Source organism: Myotis myotis, unplaced genomic scaffold, assembly GCF_014108235.1.
Source record: "Myotis myotis isolate mMyoMyo1 unplaced genomic scaffold, mMyoMyo1.p scaffold_m19_p_6, whole genome shotgun sequence".
Lineage (NCBI taxonomy): Eukaryota > Metazoa > Chordata > Mammalia > Chiroptera > Vespertilionidae > Myotis > Myotis myotis.
Window position 1 is genome coordinate 29,552,610 of NW_023416368.1, and position 17,146 is coordinate 29,569,755.

Genomic DNA, 17,146 nt, shown 5'->3' on the forward strand with positions numbered 1-17,146 from the left:
TTCACATGTGATAAAGCTGAGACACTCCTGTAAAAAGCAATGTGAGAACCATCCTGAGTGACACTTTTTTTGTTTGTTTGTTTGGTGAGTGGGGAAGGTGGCCTCCCTGACTGAGCCTTCATTCTGACCAAGGCATATATATATATGGACTGGACCAAATAAGCTCCACACTCAAATGAGCAAAACCAAACTGCATTCAAGGGTCTAATGTTTATGACTATGAAATCCCTTTCATTAGAAACTTGCACACCAGGATAACTACTTAGCACTTAAAAAAATACGGACACTTTTGTAAAAGTATTTACATTTTGACCTAATAAATAGTAATGAACTGGCAGCTCTCTAAGATAACAAAGAATCAGCTTTCAGGATGTGTGCAACTGACCCATAGTCAACAATATAGCTAATAGCAAGTCAAAAATTAATGAATTCCCACCTGCCCACGATAATGAGAATACAGGATAATTTTAAGTTAGAGCTCAATTTTAACTCCTTTCACCACAACTGTTAACAGTCAAACCTTCTTTGCAAGGTCAAGAATGCTAGAAATACTAATAAGTAACCAGCAGCTAAAATGCAACACTTTAATAGTTTTCAGGTTATGTCACACTTTAGTTCTGAGATGGGAGAATAGTGACACTGAAGATAAGACAAGTTGAACAAGTTTAAAACCAAAAGCAGTGGACATTTATTCCTCAATTTTTGTGCAAGAGTGTAAAGATGCATTTGAAAGAACCTGATGGCTAGTGAGCACCAGCCATGGCCTTCAGGCTGGCCAGGTTTACAATTAGATTAGGAGGAGGGGAAAAAAGGTAACTTGCCTAGTTCACACGAATGATGTTTCTGGCAAACACAGTTGTTTACAAGTTTCAAACTACATTTTACTAGAGTCAAGGGAAGACTTCAAAAAAGCCACATACAGTACAATTTAAAATGGAATGAACATCCTGCAATGTTAGTGCAAAGTAATTATGAAGACTCTCCAATACAAGATTGTGCTCATGTTTCCCAGGTTTGGTCAATGTTGCTCTTTTACAATCACAGAAGCTTAACTTACCAAATAGCAATGCCTTTGTTCTATGTCCTATGTATCAAGGGAATGTCACAAGGTTTTGGTGATATGCAGCTTGGTTTCATTAATAAAGCAAATTTCTTAGTTTAACAGTCATATTCCTGGAATACTACACATATAAATTTCATGGAAAAGCTTTTAAGCTTATGCCCTTATCATGTTCAGTGAAATTACTTTCAAGATATCCTTTTTACTATGTAAACTGGAATTGTTTCATGATTTTAAAATGCAACCAGTATAAATGAAAACGAAAAGCAGTGGACATTTAAAGAATAAGGGGAAAATCCACCACTAATCTCAGCTAGATAAAGTTCTTAAAATCAAAAAGCCTATTCACACAAAATTATATGTAATGACTGTAGTAATCAGTTTATTACACAGATTAATCATTCTTGAACGTACAAGCTCCAGAGGAGCAACTGGGTCTTTAAATATACACAAGTATTTCCATCAAATGAATTTTCACCCTTACATCCAGAAAGACCTAAGTAGTTAAAAACATAAGAAAAATAAGAGCTATTAGCTATGTATTAACTGAGAAACCACATACAAACCAAAGAATATGGAAGAGAGAAAGAGGGGCTGAAAGGACGAGGGTTAAAGGGTGGGGAAATGTAAGAGGTGGGAACAAAGCCCATCACACTTTATATACTAATAGCTCCAATCCAGTTAAACTTAGACCTTAAAATACAGGATGTGGGTAGATTTTAATCTGGTTGGTCATAACTTTCACCTAAGACGTAGGTCCTTCAGCATAAAATGAATACAGAAACAGCTTCATGTTCTTCGCCTTGCTTTTCATATCTGTTTTGAGTTTAAAAGGATTCCACTTAAAAAACATCTCCTACAGGTCAGTGGAGCTTTTCTTTCCCATCCAAGCACACAACATACCCACCACCCCTCAACTTGCAGTTATCCAAATTTAAGTCAATAGGAAAGCTTTTAGTCTCACACCTAGGTTATGTCTGAAGAACTGGCTTGTCACATACACACTTCTCTGCTAGGAGGCAATGTTGGTACAGAAGTACAGTATTTCTATTTGTTGTTCGAAGTATGTACAACACGCAGCACTGCTGTATCAGGTAAACATGTGCACAGGGGAAGATGAGGCGTGGGCTCATAGAAAGCAGTCAAATGGAAATCAAAAGGACTTTCTCTTTGAGAGTTCCCCTATCTTTATTTGTAGAGGTTATCCAATAATTTCTTTAATTACATCGCATACTTCTGAGTCCATTCCCGAGCTATTCTGTTGTACCTGTACACACAAAGAGAAGCTTAGCTTAACACAGGTGAGAAGTCAGTTAGAAGGCATCATTCATTATCCCATTTAGTAACATTTTTATCCTCTCTGGTGTTCTTTATTAAAAACCCATGTAGTACCATGGCAGGTGTGCTCAGTGGTTAAAGCGCTGACCTGAGCACCACAGGGTCTCAGTTTCGATTCCCAGTCAAGGGCATGTGCTTGGGTTGCAGGTTCAATCCCCAGCACTGATAGGAGCGCATGCAGGAGACAACTGATTGATGTTTCTCTCTCTCTCTCTCTCCCCCCTTCTCCCTACCCTGCTTCCATTCTCTAAAAATCAATGGGAAAAATATCCTCCGGTAAGGATGAACAAAAACAAACAAATAAACAAACACACACCCATAACTTGAGGGGGGAAATGTACATTCAAGTAAAACCACCTTTTACCCCAAATTTCTAATTTATTTAATGATAGTGGTAAAAAAAAGCTGTTAAGAGAAAAACAATGTCCTGAAAATGCTACTAATAGAGCAGCGGTTGCCAACTAGTGGTCCGCAGACTACTGGTGGTCCGTGAGGTCTGAAAGGTTGGCAACCACTGTAATAGAGGGTTCTGATTCAATTTTAGCATTTGCTGGCATACCCTTATTCTACACTTGCTTGACTTATTTCTAGGAAAGATCTTCAACCCTTGTTCATTTACTTGGAGTTCTTCAAACTATATACTTCTACATTATATGGTTCTTGAAATCATATACTTATAGTGATTAAATTGATATAATAATTTCCTCTGCCTCAATAAAATCACTAGTTCTGGCAGAATGTATTTTAACAATTTGGTTTCTAAAATGAATAGGTCTATTGCTCCAGAAGAACATTCTAGTAGTAAAATAAGGAGGCCAAAAGGTTCTACAATTCTTTGATTTAAAAAGGGATGCAGCCCTAACCGGGTTGGCTCAGTGGATAGAGCACTGGCCTGCGGACTGAAAGGTCCCAGGTTCGATTCCGGTCAAGGGCATGTACCTTCGTTGCAGGCACATCCCCAGTAGGAGGTGTGCAGGAGGCAGCTGGTCAATGTTTCTCTCTCATCGATGTTTCTAACTCTCTATCCCTCTCCCTTCCTCTCTGTAAAAATATCAATAAAATATATTTAAAAAAAAATAAAATAAAATAAAAAATAAAAAGGGATGCAGGCCCGGCCAGTGTTGCCCAGTGGTTGAATATCAACCCATGAACCAGGAGATCACAATTCATTTCCCAGTCAGGGCACATGTCTGGGTTGCAGGATCCATCCCCAGTAGCAGAGGTGGAAGGGGGGGACCTCCAGGAGGCCATTGATGTTTCTCTCTCTCTCCCTCTCCCTTCCTCTCTCTGAAATCAATAAAAACATATTAGCCCTAGCTGGTTTGGCTCAGTGGACAGAGCACTGGCACCATGGACTGAAGGGTCACAGTTTCAATTCCCAGTCAAAGGCATGTACCTCGGTTGCAGGCTAGATTCCCACCCTGGTTTGGGCCCATGTGGGAACAACCAATTTATGTGTGTCTGTCACATCGATGTTTCTCTCTCTCTGTCTCTCCCCCTCCCTTCTACTCTCTCTAAAAATCAATGGAAAAATATCCTCAGGTGAGGATAAACAACAAACACATATTTAAAAAACGATAAAAATAAATAAAAAGGGATGCAGGCAAGTTCTTCTGAACATTACAACCACAATGGCTTAGGAAATGCCTTTTTGTTATGCCCACAATTCCAGATATTTGACAAAATGGTTCTCTAATAAAAGAAATGTATTTGCATAAATTCACAAACAGAAAAAAGCATGATCTAATTTTATTCTGAATGCAGCCAGAAATACATGACTACAAAGACTATTTAGACCTAAATACAGACAAAACTAAACTAATAACCAATTGCTGTTACAATCCCCCAATGCCCCACCTAAAAATATGGTATCTAGCCTTGGCTGGTATGGCTCGGTTGGGTGAAGTGCCATCCCATACACCAAAAGGTTGCAGATTCAATTCCTGGTCAGGGCACATACCTAGGTTGCAGTTTCAGTCCACAACTCGGGGGGGGGGGGAGTACAAGAGGCAGCCAATTTATGTTTTTCTTTCCCCCATCCCCCGCTTTTGCCTTCCTCTAATAATAATAATAATAAAAAAACCTAACCCCTGTGTGAAGATCAAGAAAACACATACACACACAAACGTTGTATCTATATGCCTCGCTTATCCAGAAGGATTTAAATAATTCTTTAATTCTTTATATTTTAACTTTAGAAAATTATCCACTTTTCCCCATCTATTTCCTCCTATTTTAATGAATATACCAAAAAAAAAAAAAAAAGAAAAAGATCAGAATACTTTTAGTTACTATTTCTTTGGATATCCTGACCATTCTTAATAGTTTGTAGTACAATTCTAAAATATGTAAATTCTACATTAAGTTTCATTAAGTTTTATTTTTTTGAAGGAAATTTTGGGTTTTTATGTCTGGTGGCATTTATTCTCTTTCTTTTTTAAAAATATACCAAATGGTAGAAAAACAATTTCCTTTCCCCATTAATTTTCAAATACCTAAGATAAATGGGCTCTTGATGCAAAATGAGTTATAATATCAAAAGCCAAGAAGACATAAAACTGTTGAAAATATAATGCAGAAAAGTTTCTCTAGACCAGCTGTCGCCACCTTTCAGACCTCACGGGGGTCTGTGAGGTTTGACAGGTTGGTGACCGCTGCTCTAGACAGTAGGAGTCATATCAAATAATTAAGAGATAATACCAGCCCTGGCTGGGAAGCTCAGTTGGTTAGAGCATTGGCCCGATACACCAAAGTTGTGGGTTCAATCCCTGGTCAGGGCACATAAAAAAACCAACCAATGAATGCATTAATAAGCAAAACAACATATTAATGTCTCTCTCTCTCTCAAATCAATAAAAAGTATCAGTGTCATCTACATGTAATGATACTCAATGCAAACACTCCTCTTTTCTATCCCCAGGTGAGTGTATTAGGATTTCATTTTAAATATCTGATCCATACCCAGCCCTTAGTTAAGAAAGATGCGAGTCACAAACATTTCTACCCTACCACAAGTCCGTTTCTGTCTGGTGGCCATACTTACTTTTCTCTATCTGTTTTGTAGATCCGAGCAATCTCAGGCACTAAAGGATCATCTGGATTAGGATCACACAACAGAGAACAGATGGACAAGAGTACTAGAATGAAGAAAACATATAAATTAGTAAAGATAAAAGCAAAGAATTCAAAGAAACATGAGGTGCCAACACATGAGAAAATTCTAAGAATCTATTTATATTGCAGTGCCTAGCAGCTTTGTTAAGCTCTACCTAACTTTATAGTTATAGTAATCAACAAAGATTATAAGATTTCTCTATGCTTAAATCCCTAAGGAAGTTAGCCCAGGCTGGTGAAGTGACTTGCCCAATGTCCCATTAGTGAGTAATTATAGTGAAATTAGAATCCAGGTCTTCCAAATCCCAGACCAATGACACTTTTCAGAGCTCATAAACTTTCATTTTTTAGAAGCCCATGTTCAGGAATAAATGGCTTTCAAAATTCCAAAGAAACCACACTACTGAATGTTCTTAGTCAGAAATAACCAACATGAAATCCAACAATCACTGCTTTCTCAATGGCAGATATTACATTCAGATGCAATGGATTTGTTTCATTTTCAGTTGAAAACAATTTAGTCCAAAAACATAAAGGCTAGTATCTGCCCTCAAATGGGGCTAGCTATACTTATTACAGAGGGTACAATATACTTCTACTAAAATCTCAAATTCTTTTCAGTGACAATTTAGAATCTCATCTAAGCCATTTCCTCAGTGACAACCTGGAATATAGCAGAAAATCTCAATAGTACAATTTCCTCTGTTAAATTTGTTGTTAATTTATGTATTCATTATTGAATGTAAAAAGGAAGCCAAGGCCACTAATTACATAAAATCCAGTGGCTTCTGGTATACTGAAATAAATCCCAATCCTTCTATTCTGAGACTAATAGAACTCAGCTTTAATGTTTGGCAGTAAGAGATAATAATTCTGATCCCACTTGACTCCCAAAACATCAATTCAGCAGGAAAGGATTTATTCATTTTTCCTATCAAATCTATTTTGTAGAGATCAAGGGCTTCTGAGAGGTAAAGAAAAAGTTTACATGCCCTTTATCATTCAGTTTAACAAAAAAGCTATTTCCTTGCCTTAAGAATATATGGAAAATAAAAAACATCAGGAAAGATGTTTTCTGACTCTTCATTCCCGTTGCCCACAATTCTGGCAGATGGCATTCCCAAAACATCTTCTCTTCCCATTGTCAGGTGTATCACCTGATGCCCTCTTCAAGCACAGAACATCCTAACAGCAATTAGGAAAGATTTCATGTATTTCCTGGAAATGACAACAGGGAGTTATAGATTTTTGAATGTTCATGAAATTACTGACTATAAAAAGAAGAAACTTGTCCAGCCTATCAAACTGGGAAGAGTACAACTGATTCTTCACCTAAAATTAGAGTACAACTGATTCGTCACCTAAAATTAGACATACTACCAAAACAGTATCAGTTATAAATTTTTTTTATTAATATATATTTTTTATTGATTTCAGTGAGGAAGGGATAGGGAGAGAGAGAGAGAAACATCAATGATGAGAATCATTGATCAGCTGTCTCCTGCACGCCCCTCACTGGGGATTGAGCCCACAACTGGGGCATGTGTCCTTGACCGGAGCCGAACCCAGGACCCTTCAGTCCATAGGCCGACACTCTAGAACAGGGGTCCTCAAAGTTTTTAAACAGGGGGCCAGTTCACTGTCCCTCAGACCGTTGGAGGGCCGGACTATAGTTTAAAAAAAAAACTATGAACAAATTCCTATGCACACTGCACATATCTTATTTTGAAGTAAAAAAACAAAACAGGAACAAATACAATATTTGTATGTGCATGTGGCCCGCGGGCCGTAGTTTGAGGACCCCTGCTCTAGACACTGAGCCAAACCAGCTAGGGCTACAAATTTTCTTTATTTACAATTCCGATCATTCCAATAAGGCTATTTTAAAAGGTACATTTTAAAGAAATAACTTGTCTTTCTTTCCAGGAAAGGAAGCTGGAGTGGTGGTTATCTGGAGCTGGTAAAAGGATTCTTAGTATACTAGTTCCTTTAATTCGCAGAAAATTAATTTTGCCTTATACTGCACTATACCTTCCTTCACTGTAAAGAGACTAACTCCTATTTCTACAACCTGCATAGACTCTTCACTGAAATAACTAATTTTTCACCTACGTATACATCTTCATCTGTATATATTCATTTTCATTAGTGTCATAACCCATAGTCACTTCCAATTCTAAAAACATATAACAAAGAGGCTTTATGGCACATTTATCTGCTTAAGTTTTCAATATATTTAGATATCTAACATATATAGTCAAAGTAGAGTGAAATTCGAGTCAAAATTATGGCCCTTGAAAGCAGACTACATTAAAGGAAAAATTGCCCTGACTGGTATTTCTCAGTGGTTAGAGCGTTGGCCTGAGCGCTGAAGGATTGTAGGTTTGATTCCCTGTCAAGGGCACATACTTGCGCTACAACCAATCGATGTCTCTGTCTCTGTCTCTGTCTCTCTGTCTCTCTGTCTCTCTGTCTCTCTCTCTGCCTCTGTCTCTTACTGCCCCTCTCCCTTCCACTAAAAATCAATGGGAAAAAAAAATCCTCTGGTGAGGATTAACAAAAGAAAAAGGAGGAAAAAATTATTTTTACACACAAGACTCAGGTCTTTCGCAGAATTGCTTGCTCATACATTCCATTTACAAAAGGGAATCATTAAAACATTAAACCTAGATACCCTGATATAATCAAATTCACTAAAATGGCACCTCAATGATTTTAAAAGATAGCTACCCAGATAGAAGGAACATTAAGTCTAATAAAACTAGCAGCCCTTATGATTGAGAATAACTGAAAAATCAACACTAGGCACAGAAGAGGAAGGGAAAGAAATTTGTGGTAACAATTTCAGGTATACAGACCTCCCCACTTCCCAACACACACACACACACACACACACACACACACACACACACACACAATTCCACCTCTTTTGGACCCATTACTTTACTAGATTTATTTCTCTACTGCTAACTGCTACTTTGTGAATGAAGAGCAAGCAGGCCAAGAAGTCACAAGAAAAGTATATGAACACTTTCACAAGTAGCCCATGACGTGCAAGGGGCCTACAAAAAGAAAAGAGGCCACTTATCTCGAAAAATTATTTCCATTACAATTTTTAAAAACGTGGTCCTCTAATTCTTTGTTTTTAGTTTTGCCTAGAACCCCCCCAAATTTTAATTTAATGCCCCAGAGTTCTTGTTTCCTCTGAAAAATTAATGTCAGAGTATACAAGTCTTATAATAGTTATAACATGACAAATATACAACACTTTTTACAATAATAGTACCTTTATCCCAGTTATTTGAGTACTTATAAAGAATCAGTTAACTGTGCATTTTTGCTTTTTCAATCTTCGTAATAACCATGAAATAGTAATTATCATCCCTATTCTATAGATGAAAGAGAACAGAAACTTAGTTGTCTTAAGTCTCATTCAATAAGAGGTAAAGCTCATATTTGAATATGGGTAGTTAAAACCAGAATGAATCTATGTTCTTTAACATGAAACTATGCTTCCTCTTGTCTAAATGTGTACATTAAAGAAATGATAAACTATAAGATAGAAAACAAAAATATTTTTATACATCAAATTTCAGCACCGAGATACACAAAATGTTTCTTTGTAGCTATTTAATATACTTTTCCATATAACTTGTTATAGTGTATATTAATTTTATCTTTTCTGCTTTTTTCAAACACAGCATTTCCCCATTTTCACAATATTTGTAAGGCTCAATCCTCCTTTAAATGCACGTGTTAGAACTGATTTATTTCTTCCTCTATAGTTGGGCCTATAAATAATTCCTAATTTTCAGAAATAAATAGCACTGTCACAAATGTACTTGCACACAATGCTTTTTCATTATTTGGGGTTGTTTTCTTAATACAAATGAATAAAACCAGAATTACTGGGTCAGAGGGTATTAATTACTCAATCTCATCTCTTAATACATCCTGGGCTATACAAACCTATGCTTCTGTAGTATATGAACACTCATTGTAATGTACCTTATCAGCATTTAGTTTTCTTTTGGAAAGATCTTTTGTTAATTAAAAAAGTGAATAATGGGAACTATATTAATTTTCATTTCTTTATTTTGTTCCTTTCTGTCCTCTCATCCATTGGAATATAGGTTTTTTTCTCTTACTGATTTATACATGTTATTTGTATTGTAAATATATTAGCCCATTATCTTATTTACTAGAGGCCCGGTGCATGAATTTGTGCACCAGTGGGGTCCCTCGGCTTGGCCTGTGGGATCAGGCCTAAACCAGCTCTCCGATATCCCCCGAGGGGTTCTGGATTGCAAGAGGACGCAGGCCAGGCCTTGGGACCCCACTGGTGCACCATTGGGGCCAGGGAGGGATGCGGGAGGTTGGCCAGCAGGGGAAGGACCATGGGAGGGCTCCAGGGCATGTCTGGCCTGTCTTGCTCAGTCCCAATTGGCTGGACCCCAGCAGCAAGCTAACCTACTGGTCGGAGTGTCTGCCCCCTGGTAGTCAGTGCACGTCATAGTGAGCGGTTGAGCAGCCTTAGCATATCATTAGCATATTATGCTTTGATTGATTGAATGGATGACCAGAAGACTGGACACAGAGCATATTAGGCTTTTATCATATAGGATGGCCCATGGCTTATATTTGTATTTTGACAACTTTAACCCACTTGTGATTAAAGGTATGATATTGAAGGGTTGCACAATTTCAAATCAACACATCAGATAATGTTTATTAACTACCCAATCAGCTCACTGACATAAAAAAAAAAAAAAAAAAATCCCCGAGCTAGGTAAAAAAGGCTTAAGAACTAAAAATTTGTAGTCACAAAACAGTTCCAGGAATATAAAGTACAGCATGGGGAATATAGTCAATAATATTGTAATAACCATGTATGGTGCCAGGTGAGTACTTGAAATATCAGGAGGACCACTTTGTGAAGTATATGATTATCTAACCACTGTACTGTACACCTGAAACTTATACAAAATAATACTGAATGTAAACTGTAACTGAAAAATAAATAAAAATGTTATAATGTGAAAAAAAAAACCCATCTACTCATACAATTAATTATGTCTTATTTAAAGAGCTACTGGGCCCTGGCCGGCCTGGCTCAGAGGACAGAGCGTCGGCCTGTGGACTGAAGGGTCCCAGGTTCGATTCCGGCCAAGGGCACATGCCTGGGTTGTGGGCTCCATCCCCAGTGTGGGGTGTGCAGGAGGCAGCCAATCAATGATTCTCTCTCATCATTGATGTTTCTATCTCTCTCCTTCTCCCTTCCTCTCTGAAATCAATAAAGAAATATATTTAAAAAAAAAAAATAAAGAGCTACTGGATCTTTCATCACAAAATTAGTAACTAACTTTCTCTATACATTTTCAAATGCACAGGCAACTATATACCAAAGATTGTTAAGATGCTCAAATAAAAATTTATTTTCCAACCTATAGCATTTAGAATAGCAAAATGAACACAATAGTCACAACACAAAGAAATATATATACTTGAAAATCCAATGCTTTCCATTGGTCTCAAGATCTATTCAAAAATAAGGGGAATTGCTACTTTCTCTTAAAATAAATATAAGTAATTTTTAAAAATAACCTTAAGAAGACTTTTAAAACACAGTTCCTTTATCTTGATATTGAATACCCATTCCATTACCTTTTGAAATAGTTAGTGCTGGAGACCACTGTGACCGCAGAATATCAAGACAAATGCTGCCATTACTGTTAATATTTGGATGATAAATTCTTGTTGTAAATGCAACCTATAGAAAAAAGAAAAAAATTTTTGTAAACTGGTTTATTAGTATCATAGGAAACACATGAAAAGCAATTAACATATCCCAATTACCTTAGGTGGTTTGAAGGGATAATCTGTTGGGAAATGAATTGTCAAGAAAAATACTCCACCCTGATAGGGACTGTCGTTCTGTTGATAACAAGAAAAGTGGGATTAAAATGAATCAATTACATAAACTATTTATTCTGAAATTAATATGAATACTTACTGGCCCCATTATTGTAGCTTGCCAATGGAACACTGGAAAAGAACAACAACAAAATTACCATGAAGCAATATCCACACTGTACCTACATCATAACATTCCTCATTTAATCTCAGTTCATTTATAAGCAATATGATGAATCTTAGGCAGGATGAGGAATCTCTAAATCAAATTTTTTTAGCCTGAAGTGAGAAAAAGGACTAGCATGGTCTAGCACACTGATAAGATGCTCAATGAAAAAGTATTTGGGCTGAAACATGAAAATTCATGTCAAGGAGACAGAATTCTTGACAAGCTTCAAAGTTCCACTTTTAAACAGATATTTCCTCACCTCAAAGGATAAAAAAGAGCCAAAAAATTCAATTCTTTGATGTGTTATATCATTTCCCCAACACAGATATATATCATTTACTACAAAGTAGATAATACTCAAATTAGGAAAGAATAATTTTTACAAATGAGAAACAATTTCTAAAAGCTCTCTGTGTAGATGCTTAGAATTATTGGTTTCACAATAAAAAAAGAAAACATTAGCTGAAAGCTTAAAGCTTGATTATAAGCTCTAAGGGTAAGCCAAAGAAATTATAAAGTTGCATAATAATGAAATATTCTCTTCAAACAGCAAAAAATGACGCTTGTTCCATTTCAAGGGTGGTGTAACTAAGTACAGTATAGAGACCAAAAAGCCAGAGTTTTCACTTACAAGCAAGCTACTCAGCACTTAACATTCATACTAAGATCTTGGCAAACTAAGGGAAGTCATCACTGAGATTACATGTGAACAACCCAAACCAGCTAGGCTGTCACAAGGAGGAAATGTGAAAACTAAGAAGTCATATGAAAATCCAATGGAATGTCAGTCCAAATCCTCTACCTCTGCATGTGAAACTATGACTATGATTTTTTTGCTCCTCATTGAGGCCTGAACCCACAAATAGCAGCCTGTTTATTAGGAATTAAAAATGAAGGACATGCCCTGGCCAGTTTGGCTCAGTGGATGGAGCGTCGGCCTGCGGACTGGAGGATCCCGGGTTCGATTCTGGTCAGGGGCATGTGCCTTGGTTGTGGGCACATCCCCAGTGAGGGGCGTGCAGGAGGCAGCTGACCAATGTTTCTCTCTCATCGATGTTTCTGACTCTCTCTCCCTTCCTCTCTGTAAAAAATCAATAAAATATATTTTTTTAAAATGAAGGACAGGTATTGCTGAGGCTTCCCTTCTTAAGACTACTCTTCTGCCAATCAACTTCTTTAAAAATATGATTTTATTGATTTTTAGAGAGAGGGGGAAAAGAGAAAGATGGAAATATTGATCGCTGCCTCCTGCAAACCCTCTACTGGGGATCACTCCTTTTGTGGCCGAATAATATTCCATTGTATGTATATACCACATTTTGTTTATCCCTTCATCAGTTGTTGGATATTTGGGATGTTCACTTTTTTTGGCAATTATAAATAACGCTTCTATGAACACTTACGCACAAGTTTTTGTGTGAATATATGTTTTCATTTCTCTTGGATATATACCTAAGGAGTGAACTCACTGGGTCACATATGTGTTAATTTTTTGAGGACCTGCCAGACTGTTTTCCAAATTGGCTGTACCGTTTTTGTGTTCTAATCAGCAATGTATGAAGGTTCCAATTTCTCCACCTGCTCATCAACACTTGGTATTACAGTGGAACCTAATCTCTTGAACTTAATTTATTCCGGAAGGCCATTCAAAAACCAAATCATTTTTCCCCACTAGAAATAATGTAAATTGAATTAAGCCATTCCAGACCCCCCAATGATTCCCTATTTTAACCTTTCTTATATACAATACATCTCCACTTACTGTTTAACCTATAAACACTTTCAAAACAAAAAGAACATGAAATGTAAATGAAAATTAACAAAAAGCAAATGAACCGTAAAAATTGAAAATTTAACAATAATTATAAGCAGCAACAAAAGCAAAAAAAAATGAAAATATTCACAGCACAATATCCTGAAATTTTAACAGTGGTAAACTGATTCATATTCATTCGTGCATTCTCTTTGTCACCTAAGAGGTGCGTGACTGATCATACAGGTATCAGCATGAAAGGGTTGTCAGTTGAGAAGTGAATTGTTTGAGATGGGAGACGTTCAAGAAATGAGGTTCCACTGTATTTGCCTTTTTCATTCTAGCTATCCTAGTGGGTATAAAGTGAAATCTGCATTTCCTTAATGACTAATGATGTTGAGCATCTTTCCATGTGCTTATTGGCCACTTGTGTATTTTCTTTGAAGAAATGTCTATTCAGATCCTTTACCCATTTTAAAATTGGATTGGTTATATTGTTGAGTTTTAGTTTTTATAAATATACTAGAGGCCCGATACACAAAATTCGTGCATGGGGGTGAGGAGGGGGGTCCCCTCAGCCCAGCCTGCACCCTCTCCAATCTGGGACCCCTTGGGGGATGTCCGACTGCCAGAAACCGGCAGTTGGACATCCCTCTCACAATCCAGGACCACTGGCTCCTAACCACTACCTGTTTGCCTGCCTAATGCCCCTATAACTGCTCCTCTGCCTGCCTGATCGCCCCTAACTGCCTCTGCCTGCCTGCCTGGTCGCCCCTAACAGCCCTCCCCTTGCTGGCCTGGTCGCCCCCCAACGTGCATATGGCTGGGGTCCCTCAGCCTGGCCTGTGCCCTCTCACAGTCCAGGAGCCCTCGGGGGAAAGGATGCCCTCGGGGGAAAGGATGTCCTTGGGGGAGTGAGCCTAAGCCAGCAGTCAGACATCCTTAGCTCTGCTATGGAGGCGGGAGAGGCTCCCGCCACTGCTGCTGTGCTTGCCAGCTGTGAGCCCAGCTCAGGGCTTCTGGCTGAGTGGCACTCCCCCTGTGGGAGTGCACTGACCACCAGGGGGAGCATCTCCTACATTGAGCATCTGTCCCCTGGTGATCAGTGGGCATCACAGCGACTAGTTGCGCCATCATTTGGTCGATTTGCATATTAGCCTTTTATTATATAGGATGGGAGGGACTGACAGAGATCAGAGGGGAGGAGGATGGACATAGACAAAAGTGTGGTGATGGCCAGAGGTGGGGGGGCTGGGTAGAGGAGGGTAAAGGGGGGGAAATGGGAGACATCTATAATAGTGTCAACAATAGAGTAAAAACAACAATTATATATTACTACACTACACACCTATTAGGAAAAAGATACATTATGAACTATGTATTTACTACTTTGATAAAATTAAAAAATTTAAAAAGAAAGAATTTTGTCCAGAAAGGAGTGTTGTTGAAATGTTTTTATTTTTATTTTTTTTATTTTTATGGTAAAGCCAAGGAAACTTCAGAGCCCCTGTGAGGGCTGGATTTGTTCTGGGGGAGAGAGCAAGCAAGTTGCAACCAGCAGCATTTTGGATAACCTGCCTGAAATGATTTAAAAGAAAAAGGGACAGATTCCTCAAGCCTACAGTTATTTGTAATTTATTTTCTTATTCTAAATAAAGTCATTTTTGAACCTTATTTAAAAAAATCCCCCCCCCCTAAAATTAGTCTTTCAGGTTCAGTAAACTTTAGGCCTCACAAAACCTGTGTTAGTCCCTGAGGGTTGGGGTTCACAAAGGGGTTTGGATTCATTCATTATATTTATTTGCTCCTTTTAATTCTTGTTCTAGAGGGAGAGTGAGGACAGTTTTTTACTCAGTAATTTTTGTAAGAATTGTATTGGAACCTGCTCCTTCTTTGGCTGTTTACGGGTTTACCTTACTGGGAACTCACAGAGACTTTAAGCCCTTTGAAGATAGGGACAGAGCTGTATTGTGTTTCTATAATACAGACACAAAGTTAATACAACTTTTATAAATATTTGTTAAAGAAACTGATAAATTTCAGTGCCATGAGGCATTACTTTTCCTTCTGCTCCATCCCTTTGAGACTTTTGTGCAAAGCATAAGGCTGAGGGGATGAGTAGGTAGAGTGGAAGTAAAGTTGCTTTTTCTAAACACTAGATCCCATACTTTGATTTTACATAGTAGGTGCATTTCTGAATGACATTTTGAATTGGGTATATTAGATTTTGTTAATATCAACTCCCTTTACTCACAGAGATTATTTTTAATGATGTTTAAACGTTTCAGACTGTGAGGTGCAAAATATTTTGCTTATTTCAAGAATCTTTGTGCATTCTTCCTATAGTAAAGTGAATTACCAACATGGCACGTCTATTTGGGGGGGGGGGGCTTGCTTAAAATGGGGCACACTGGTACTAAATTCGGTTCTAATAATGACTAATTCGCACGCCCCGTGTGGAGTTAGATGGCTGTTGGACATAACCATTTTTGGTTCCATTGCTCCCACAGCACCTGCTTCAACCAGAGGCAGTGTCTTGACACTCCATGACCTCTCTGTCATGGCGACCGCAGGGCGTCTACTGCCTGAGGCTTCAGCAGTAAGCGGGGCGTTGACCTTCCCAAGATGGCGGCAACCCTGACAAACGCGCATAAGGTGCTGGGGTCCCCTCCGCTGAAGCGGAGCAGGGAGGCACAGGGTGAGAGCCGGCTGAACCAGACAGAGTTGCACCAACAGCTTCCCTCCTCAACCCCTCCCCTGCTGGTGGGCTGATGGCTGAGGGGAGCAGCAGCCACGGGAGCCTGAGGCACTGGTGCTGGCTGGGTGGGCGGGCACTTCTTCCCAGGGTTTTGGAGGGTATTGGGGGTGGAGACACGCCCCAGCCTCTGTGCTGGGATGGAGCTGGAAAGGAGGGAGGCTGCCCCCTCCCCCACTGCTGGGTGGGATGTTGTGGAGGAGGGGCTGTGGATCCCTAGCCCAGACCCACCCTCCCAGAGGCAGGTCGTGGGTTCAGGTGCTGCTGAGGCCGCTAGACCCTTGTGGGTGGGAAGGAGTGACTGGGCCTGCCCTGCAGCGAGTCCTGGCTCGGGTGTCTGAGCAGCGGGCAGATGGGCAGCAGGTAGCAAGAGTAGACAGAGAAACTGGCCCTGGGCCCGATAGGTCATGTGTGCAAAACTTCTGCCCAGGCAGTGCCGGGGCCACAGAGATGTGGCGGATAACAAAGCACTGGCATCTGAGACTTCGATGCTGGCACGGGGGTCTGAGAACCTGGCAGGGTGTGGGATGCGCCTCTTCTGCCTCCGCCTGGAATGGGGTCCGCTGCGCTGCCAGCAGGGGGAAGATAGGGGCTGGCCCAGCGCGAGCTGCTTGCTACCCACTGCAGCTCGCTAGTCCCCTATGGGCTGGGGGAAGGTGACCAGTCCGTCCTTTGGTCATCCTGGTCGTGACAGATACTGCCTTTTTATATATATATAGATGTTGGATAAATATGCCTTATCAGAAATTATGACCTGCAAAATTTCCCTCCCATACTGTGTCTTTTTGCTTTCTTAAAGATACCAATTGCAGCACCTAGATTTTAAATTTTGATGGATTCTAATTTCTCTTTTTTCGTTTTCTTTTATTGCTTATACTTTAGGAGTTTTATTTAACTTTCTCAGGTAACAAGTTTTCTATCTGAGAAAGAAATGTGATAGTATTAACTAGTTTAGAAGCAAAGGGAAATTACTTAAGCACACTGAAGAGAACTTAAAAAATGAAATTTAATCCCCAGACTTCAAACACTTTCAAGTAAAGATTA

General features: G+C 39.0%; 1 protein-coding gene across 1 annotated transcript in view; it reads right to left on the bottom strand.

Annotated features, from left to right (window-relative positions):
• Positions 1-664: 664 nt before the first annotated feature.
• UBE2D2 (ubiquitin conjugating enzyme E2 D2) overlaps positions 665-17,146 on the bottom strand; it is a 50,899-nt gene continuing 34,417 nt past the window's right edge. The window contains exons 3-7 of the mRNA XM_036312213.1: positions 11,526-11,557; positions 11,369-11,446; positions 11,177-11,282; positions 5,442-5,535; positions 665-2,327 (exon numbers count right to left, since the gene is read on the bottom strand). Coding sequence (XP_036168106.1) covers positions 2,282-2,327; positions 5,442-5,535; positions 11,177-11,282; positions 11,369-11,446; positions 11,526-11,557 — 356 coding nt within the window. The 3' untranslated portion in view covers positions 665-2,281. The remainder of the gene's footprint in view (positions 2,328-5,441; positions 5,536-11,176; positions 11,283-11,368; positions 11,447-11,525; positions 11,558-17,146) is intronic.